Below are 9,289 nucleotides of genomic sequence, written 5' to 3'. Positions count from 1 at the left end.
TGCGGTACAAGGTTGGGAAGCCACAAAATCAAAGGAAGAACTGGAAGAATAAGCAGAACCCGAGTCATAATGACGACTCAATGGAGGACTAGGAGGATGAACTCTAACTCGGCGGGGAGGAGTAAGATGTCCTAAAGGAAACTATAGGTGAAGGCCATGAAGTGTTCGTGACAAACGTCTATGGGGCATAATGATGTCAAGACAAATATGACTCAATAGACTAAAAGGTGATGATAGGAGAAAAAGAGAAACAAACAACAAGAAAACACCTAGTGCAGTGGTGCCAAGTGTAAACTAACTATATTAATATGTTACTCTAATTCAAGCAAATGCATCTTATCAAAGAAAAAGGACCTATAGCATATAGGTGATCTAAATCCTCAAACAAGTCCTAAATCTACTTTTCAAATGGCCTTCCAAAAGACTTCTTACTTGACAGAGTCTGATCCATGCAAACATAGCTGTCCAGAGAAAGGTGGGGTAGAGAACTAACTGTTGCCCAAATCTAGTCCTATATGGTGTTTTCCTATGATTAGTCACTATGGTTACGTTCATCCCATAGGGGTGGTCGGTTCTTGAGCTTCTTGGTGATCAACTAACGCACGAGATTCCCTTTCATGGGTGGGGTATCCTTGAGGATAACCGCTCGCATGATGACCTAGCCTAACCCCCTCTAAATCGGGTTTCTGACACACTCCAGCTTTGTACCGTCGGATGGTGAAGGATTTTGAGCTCCCTAATAGGTCAACTTCTATGTCTCAATGTAAGTGATCGATGTGTGTTATTGGAAGTCTATCCCATCAATACTAAACCTAACTACATAGATTGTTTAGCCCTGGTGCCTAAGTGGGCTTAATCTATGTGTGTTGAATTATTAAGGTGTAGTGTTTCAAGTCTTGGCTTGGCAGTGTTAATCAAGATTTTGTTCACTTAGGGTTTGTGTGGGTAAAAATGATCTGTCAAGTGGATGAGTTAATTGAGCATGTTTTATGATGCCAAGTGCTGCTAAAAATAAAGTGTTGAAAAACTATAAATAATGTTAAAAATGGATAGTAAAATGAGAAAGAAATCCAAGCACCAAAACCCCCACCCAAGAAGGCTATCAAGCAGCTAAAAAAGAGGTGGAAAATAAAGTACTCAAAGACACACATATGACCAAAATAGATAATGTCTAAAGGACTAGGATCTAAAGCCACTATGATACTGAAAATAGTGCAAACAATCAGCAAAAATCAAAGGTGAAAATGCTCAAAAAAGGATAGGAAAGAAGCTCCAAAAATCTAAAACACACAAGGGGATCCTAAGGGGGAAGGAAACAACAAACTTTAAAGGGAGAAAATGATGAATAAACCTATCTAAAAGGGTTGTAAAAAAGTGTACAAAACCCTAGAAATCATAGGCTGAAAGCGATGTACCCTAGACTCCTCAACTCAACAAATCTCTTCCTAAATGATGGAGGTTTACTCTAAACCCTAGGGGGCTTTTTCCTTCCTCAATGAGAAATTACAAAGAGAATATATAGGCCTAGGTGTGACTCAGGGAAGAATAGAAACCCTTCCCAATACACAAACAACACATTCGGCAAATTTGGAAAATTCTGAAAAATGACAGAGGAAACTGACTCGAAAAGTGTGTTCGAATGTAGAAAATGGCCTCAAAAGTGCATTACAGAATGCAGAAAAGAGGCCAAAAAGTGTGTTTTTCTCCGACAACTCTCGCTCGGTAGATCTCACCCAGATTGTGCCATCTCCTACTCAGCTGGTACCTGTGACCTACAGAAAGATGCAGAAAACCAACATAAACCAAAAATTTTCCAGAAAATAAAGTAGATATAAAAATAGAAATTGAGAGGCTAAAAATAGCTAGAAAAACATTGAAGAGCACTGAAACGACAGTCACCAAGGATCTGAATTACTACACTAGTGGAGTTTCCATTTGTTAGTATGAAAATTCTTAGTATGTGTACCAAAAATGCTTCACTTAAGTCACTGGTGACAAGTGACCCTAAGAACAAAACGTGGCCGATTTTATGCTTCAGATTTGCAATAAAACATGATAAAACTCTGCAAGAAAATATCTTATGCAAGTCCAAAACATATCGCAGAAGAAAAGAGAAGTATAATAACCCAATAGAAGACTTTAAATGAATTATAATTTTATTGAAATGCCATGTGAAAAAGATTTACAACAGGGGTATGTAAATTCCCCTTTGTGGGATGGGTCCTTTTGATGTCCTTGTGCTTCACCGATCTTGTTCTTCTCTCTCAAATATGTGCAGAAAAGCCCAAAAAGTAAGATGGAACTCAAGTGGGAGCTCAAATGTTTTGAGATGATAATGATGATGGTGAAGAATGAATGAAAAACCCTTTTATTTATAACAAAGTATTGAGTTTGTTGTAATGAATTTTCCATACATATCCCATCCATGTTGACTTGAAGATCGACGTTTCGAACTTGCAACTAAGGTTCATCATCATGATAAAAATGTGTGAGGAAAATTGATATGCCTAGGAATAAATAGGGAAATGGTGATAGGGTAATAAAAAACTAACAAAGAGAATGTTCATATAATTTGAGAATTTAGCGATAGAGAGAATGTTTATAATTATTAAAAAATGTAATAAATTAAATTAAATTTTCATGAATGTGGATATAATATTAAATAATTAGGGTATTTTTAAATTTCAAGAATTTTTTAGGGTATCTATTTTTTTTTTTTTAGACAAAGTTCGGGTGCTATATATTAATCTGAAAAAAGAGAGAAGGCAGTTCGCCATACATATAGTGCTTCCTGAGCATGCTGGATCCAAGGAATTACAAAAAGTTTCTCTTCCTTGATCCTTTTCCTAGTGTTCCTGCCTCTGGGGCTTCTTAAACTACTGTAAATCCGGACAAACTGCAGACACCAAAATTTACAACTACATAACATAATTAATCTATCTCTATATGACTGATCTTCCTAGCAGTGGACGCTTCTGGATTAGGATCAGGCTCATTCTGTTTGGCGCTCGAAGAGGAAGGAGCATCTTTGAACTTCTTGTCCATCATGGACTTAAGGAACATAATTGATTCTTCAGCATGGCTACATCTATTGGCCAGGCTGTTAAACTGTTCATATAAGGAGCTGACTCTGTGAAGGAAGAGATTTATCTCAGCCCTATATTTCTCATTAAGAATTCGGTATTGGTCTTCCAGTCTTGTCTCCAGACTGCGCACTTGATCCTCCAGAGCCCTCTGTTGAGCTCGCAGTTCTTCAAATTCAGCCTGTAGATCTCTACAGTGAAAACATTCTTCTGGACGCTCCATTGACGCCGAATGGGTCTTGCCTTTTCTGTTCACTACTTTACCACAGGAGCTCAAGTCTCTTTGCTTGCTGTAAGCAACTTCCACAGCACGCGCAGGGCTGTTGTGCGCTTGTTGGTTCCCACGGACTGCCTGAAGAGAGGCGGAAGCAGTTTTGCTCTTCTGCTTGCGGGCACAGGTTTTCTCAGTGTGATGGAGAGGCATGTAGCCCGATCTATAAATAGAAGCTAACCACAAGTTAGAGGAGCGGGAAGGAGCCCTGCATCTCCCGATGCTCCAGCTCATGGTCAAAAACTTATCATGAATTACACAAGTGGTCTGTCGACAAGGACGACTTTCACCTGCGATTCGCTTGATTCCCATACTCTGAGTAGATCTCCCAATCTTGTTTCTGATCAAAATCTTTCCTACCATACCTGTTCTGCCAACTGAATTGATTGTTTGCCTGCTGTCATAGATTCTGCTATCCACGGTACACTTGCTGTTGACTGGATGAGGAATATTCATGGTAACGGTTGTAAGGAGGAATTATCGTTACAGCACAAGATACCTTTGGGGCGCTCGCAAGCTCTGTTGGCACACTTGTCAGCCTCCTTATTCAGTCCACGGAGGATATGGTAATAGGTGACTTCTGCCAATGAGGCGCTGAGGATCTGGTTCCTATAATTTATCTGCTGAAGCAGAATGTTCGGTGAGCTCAGCCTCTGCGCCATGAGTCTAATAATAATTGCTGAGTCCCCAAGCACTATTACCTTATTTATCCCTAACTTGATCAGCTGAGAGAGGCCCTGGTACAAAGCCAACCCTTCTGCCCTGTTGTTGGACAACTCCCCCAATCCCCATTCGAACTGAAGAATTCTTTCTCCGTTAGCATTGCAGATTAGACCCCCTGCGCCGGCTTGGCCCGGGTTTGATTTTGAGGCGCCATCAAAAAATAAATAGAACTTATTACAGTTTCTCAGCCAGCTTGCAAATTCGGTTTCCTTTAGCCTCAGCTTCCAACCCCTGTTTGTTTCTTTCGTTTGAGTCTTTCCTTGATTTAAATCCTGTGCACTAGTTATGTTCTCTTGGGCATAACTGATCAGGTTCCTCTCTTCCATGCTGTAGTTGTTCATCTCTATCCTACCTTTGATGTGGATTGTGACTGCCTCCAACGCTAAGTGCTTTGCCTTGTGACAGATTGCTCTGATGTTATAGCCTTTCTCCTGGAATACCCTTCTATTTCGTGCCAGCCAGATGCGCCATAGGAGGGTTAGAGGAATGGCATTCCATATCCTTTGCGTCAATTTGCTACTTTTCTCTTTCCATGGACAATTCTTTCTCCATTTATGTATTGTATCTGCAATAGTTGCCTGAGGCTCCCATGGAGCATCCCCAATTGAGGCCATCTGTCTCCAGCATTCATCAGCAACCGAGCAATCTATAAACAAGTGTTGTATTGTTTCCTCTGACCTGCAGCAATTCGGACATCTTGATGGTCCCATTATGCCTCTTTTCTTTAAATTTTCTGCTGTTAGTATTTTCCCTTTCAGGAGCAGCCATATGAAAAATTTGACCTTGGGGGGTGCTTCTGCTCTCCAGACAATTTTCCATTGGTTCCATATATCCTGAGGGAAGGTGTTGTCACATAGATGCTGGTGCCCCGCTTTGGCCGTGTATTGAGTTCCAGTTGGGTCCCAACGGTAACCATCTTGCTTGCCTTTCTGAATCGGTGCTTTGCTGTGAAGGAGGTTCTTTAAGGCGGCAAGACTGGTTTCTAGCTCCCTAGGGAAAGCCGGGAACTTCCAACCTATCCAAGCTTGAGATTGGGTGTCCCATTGTGATATTTGATCTAGATACCATATTCCTTGTCCATTTAACCAGTTTATGGCAGGGATTGCCTCAACTTTTGATTCAATTGGATGCTGTCCTAGAATTTTGTCTGTGGAGAAATTGATGCTACTCCCCCCTCCTGGGACTTTTGAGATGTTTTGAGACATGAAGGGTATGGCTTTCTTGCATAGTTGCCAAATTTTTGAACTTTCTCTACTTGGAATATTGGTTTCCAGAAGTTGTTGCCTTGAACTGTTCAAGTATTTTGCCTCTAATACCTTCTTCCACCAAGCTATAGGCCCTGTGATCATTCTCCATATTATTTTAGCTCCAAGAGCCAAATTCAGCAATTTTGGGGATCTTATTCCTAATCCTCCCCTTTCCTGAGACTGGATGACATTCTTCCAGCTGACAAGGTTGAATTTTCTTTTTTCCGTTTTCCCTCCTTGCCAAAGGAAATGTCTGAGAGCTCTTTCCATTTTAAGATGGAAAACAACAGGGGCTTGGCATAAAGAAAAACGATAAATAGGTAGAGAGGCCAAACCTGATTTGAGAAGAACAAGCCGTCCTGCTGGGTTCAGCCACATGGTGCCCCATTGTTGGATTTTTCTCTTTATTTTATCAAGGATTTCATTCCATGTGCTAGCTTTCAGCGGTCCCATACTTACTGGCATCCCAAGATAGGTGAAGTGGCTCCAGACAAGCTTGTAAGAGACTCCTAATATACTTGCAATACTATGAATGGTGTGAGTTGAAGTGTTCCAACCATATATGCAACTTTTTTGCTGATTGATCTTTCCCCCTGAGTATTCCATGAATTGGTCTAAGATCTTTTTGAAGCGCCTTGCTATAGTGGTGGACGCTCCTCCAATTAGGAGGGTATCATCCGCAAATTGAGAGTGATTGATGTTCTTTGTTCCTTGCTCAAATTTGATGCCCGTGATTAGACCTATTCTCCTATTGAAATCCAGGGTTTGGCTAAGGGACTCGGCCATAAGGATAAACAAGTAAGGAGACAAGGGACAGCCTTGCCTAAGGCCTCTAGAGGATTGAAAGGCAGCACACGGTCTCCCATTTATCAGAGGAGAGATCCAGGGTTCCGATATGCAGGCTTTGATCATTGTGATGAAGGAGGAGTCAAAACCCATTTTGTGGAGAACAGCAAAGAGGAAAGAATGCCTTACCCTGTCGAAGGCATTGGCAAGGTCCAGCTTTAGAACAAATCCTTTCTCCTTTCTGCTTATGCTTGAGTGGATAGCCTCTTGCACAAGAAGGATAGAGTCAGAAATGTGTCTATTGGGAAGGAAGCCTCCTTGGTTTTCTGAGATCAGGGATTGAAGATGGGGCTTGAGTCTAGTTGACAGGATTTTTGTGATTATTTTGTACGCAGAATTACATAGAGATATTGGCCGAAATCTTGAAAAGGTGGAGGGTCTATTTTCTTTGGGGATTAAGGCTAGATAGGTGGAGTTGGTAAATCCCCCCATTTTACCTTTCTTTAAAACCCAGCGTATCATCTTGACGAGATCTTTTTTGATCAGCTGCCAATACTCTCTGTAAAAGCTGATTGGAAATCCATCAGGTCCTGGAGCTTTATCTGGGTGAAGATTCCAGATCGCTTTTTGGATTTCTTCTTCATCAACTTCTTTCTTGAGTTTGCTGTTCATTTCTTGTGTGACTCCTTTGGATAGGTGCTGTAACAAACTTGAGTAGTCCTCCTCACCTTTATCTTCAGTCAGGAGGTTCTTGAAGTGATTGGTGGCTGCTTCCTTTATGGATTCCTGGGTATTGTAGCTGTACCCTTCACTATCTTTAATTGTGCTCACAGTGTTTCTAGCCTTTCGAACTATAGCCTGCTTATGAAAGTAAGAAGTATTTTTGTCTCCCTCCTGAAGCCAGAGCTGTCTTGACTTTAGCCTCCATTTTGTTTCTTCGTCCTTTATAGTTTGTCTCAGCTGAGAGTATAGTTTTTGTTCGTTCTCCTTGGCTTGCTGGGTCAGCCCAAAGGCTTCAATGTTTCGCTGCACTTCCTCCAGATCTTGCTTAATTTGTTTTTTGTTCAACTCAGGCTCTTGGTAATTATTCTTTGCCCAATTTTTTAAGGCCTGTCTTACTCTCTTTAGTTTTGTCTCCCAGATATAAGTTGGGGAGCCTTCCACATGTTGTATCCAAGTCTGCCACACCACGTCTTTTGCTGCAGATGTACGATTCCAAATGGAACAGTATTTAAAAGGGAGAGGTCCAAGCTGACATTGACTATGCAAAGTGAGCGTTATTGGATAATGATCAGAGGCGGAGACGTTGAGGATATTTGACTGACCAGTAGTGAAAGTGGACAGGTAAGCTATGCTTATTAGGAACCTGTCGAGGCGCTCCATGATATTGCCAACTCCTATTCTTCTGTTGCTCCAGGTGTATCTTCGATTCTTAGGCCTGATATCTACGAGGTCTTGCTCCTGCATAATATTCTCAAGTCGATTTCTGAAAGGATCTGGGGTGAAGTGTCCCCCTCTTTTCTCGTTTGCATGCAATACCAAGTTTAGATCCCCTGCAATAATGAGATTGTTGTCTCGTTCTTCTTCTATACTGGCTTCCAGCGCACTCCAACATACTTCTTTCTCTCTATACTGGTTCGGAGCGTAAATATTGTAGATAACCACCACTGCTCCATCTGTCTTACTTTCTAAGTTAGCCCGGATCCAGTTCTGGTGTATTCTGGTGGAGATGCAATTCCATTTATTACTGTCCCACATTGTTAGAATGCCGCCTGAGGCTCCTCTTGCTTCACTTGCGCATCCACTGTAACGCTTTTGCTGGTTGATGACTTTATTCATTTCTGATTGATCTTGTTTTGTTTCTTGGATAAGAACGATTTCAGGGTTTTCACTTTGGACTAAATCCTTGAGGGCTGCTATCTTGGAGGGGTGCCCTAATCCCCTGCTGTTCCAGGATAGCATTTTCATCATGATTTACTGTTTACATGGAGAGGTGCTCGCCTCTCTTTGCCCTTGTTGTTATTTTCTTTATCCGAATGCCCAAGAATAAAGGATTCTATAGGAGTCTGAGAGCCCATTGCAATGTCTTTCTGGGCACTCTCTTCTCTCTGTTGTTTGGCCGATTTTCTGCCAGGCCCATGTTTCTTTGGAACATCACTGGGCGCCCCATGATCCTTTGATGAACTTCTGGTAATCCTGGTGGAGGGGGAGTCAGGAGAGGGGTGGGAAATGAGGGGGGAGAGGGGTGAAGAGGAGGGTCAGAGGAGGGGAAATCAGGCACTGATTCTTCCTCAGAGAGGGAAGCGAAGGGATTAGAGGATGGGGGAATGGGAGGATCGGGAATCCGAGGGGGGGAGGACGGACGATGTAAGGAGGGCTGCTGGGAGGAGGAGGAAGGATGCTGAAGGGAAGAGGGTTGGAGGGGAGGATGCTGATGGGAAGGACCAGGGGCTTCAGAGTCCGAAGTCTTGAGGGGAAGGGATGATTTCTTCCTTTTAACAGTTTCCCATTGCCCATCTTGCTCTTCTGGTTCAACATTAACAATTTTAGGACATCTATTTGCAAAGTGACCATATTCGTGGCATACCTTGCATTTGAAGGGTATTTGCTCGTAATCCAGCTGCTGAATATGGCACCAGTCATCTACTTTCAGTTTGATTGCTTCCGACAGTCCTCGACCCAGATCAACCTCAACACAGATCCGCGCACAAGCCTGCATGTTGTCTTTGGGTTCACTGCGGTCTATATATTTTCCAACCGCGTTCCCTATTGCTTTCACAGAGTCATCCCCCCAGCAGTGAAGCGGGAGATGAGGTAGTCTAACCCAGACTGGAACCGCACTTGGTATATCTAGTTCAGGGTCGAAATCCGGGGTCCATTTATTGAGATAGAGGCCCCTGGAATCCATAAAGTAAGGCTCGTTTCTGAATATGAGGTCTTTATCCTCCTTGGTTTCAAAATGAAAGGTAAAATATCCTCTACCACAGAATCGGATGGATATTTTGCCCTGGATCTTGTCCGACCAATTTCTTTCGACCCACTTTTGCACTGTCTTGGGTGAAGGCCATAATCCTGTAAATTGTCCGATTAACCCTTTCTCTGCTAAGGAAATGGCTGCCATGCGTGGAATGGTCGGAGGCAGAAGGACTTCCTGTAATACATCTAGCTTCTTCACAAAC

The 9,289-nt window shown here is 42.4% G+C and overlaps 1 protein-coding gene across 1 annotated transcript; it reads right to left on the bottom strand.

Moving 5' to 3' along the window:
- Nucleotides 1-3,806: 3,806 nt before the first annotated feature.
- Nucleotides 3,807-7,949, bottom strand: LOC149187106 (uncharacterized). The gene is made up of 2 exons (XM_089409552.1): nt 6,608-7,949; nt 3,807-5,617 (listed from the first exon to the last, which is right to left on the bottom strand). The coding sequence occupies exons 1-2, from the start codon at nt 7,947-7,949 to the stop codon at nt 3,807-3,809; spliced, it is 3,153 nt and encodes a 1,050-aa protein (XP_089265678.1).
- Between the last annotated feature and the right edge of the window lie 1,340 nt (nt 7,950-9,289).

This window comes from Pinus tabuliformis, chromosome 3_1 (assembly GCF_031772625.1).
Source record: "Pinus tabuliformis cultivar Carrire ecotype Pingquan chromosome 3_1, CPIR1, whole genome shotgun sequence".
In the NCBI taxonomy this organism is placed as follows: Eukaryota; Viridiplantae; Streptophyta; class Pinopsida; order Pinales; family Pinaceae; genus Pinus; species Pinus tabuliformis.
This window is presented reverse-complemented; position numbering and strand designations above follow the sequence as displayed.

Excerpts from the sequence above, each read along its gene's own strand:
- LOC149187106 (XM_089409552.1), bottom strand. The coding sequence starts at position 7,949 with ATGAATAAAGTCATCAACCAGCAAAAGCGTTACAGTGGATGCGCAAGT. Across the intron at positions 5,618-6,607 it reads ACGCTGGGTTTTAAAGAAAG|CCCCTGTTGTTTTCCATCTT; the intron begins GTAAAATGGGGG and ends CTTTATGCCAAG.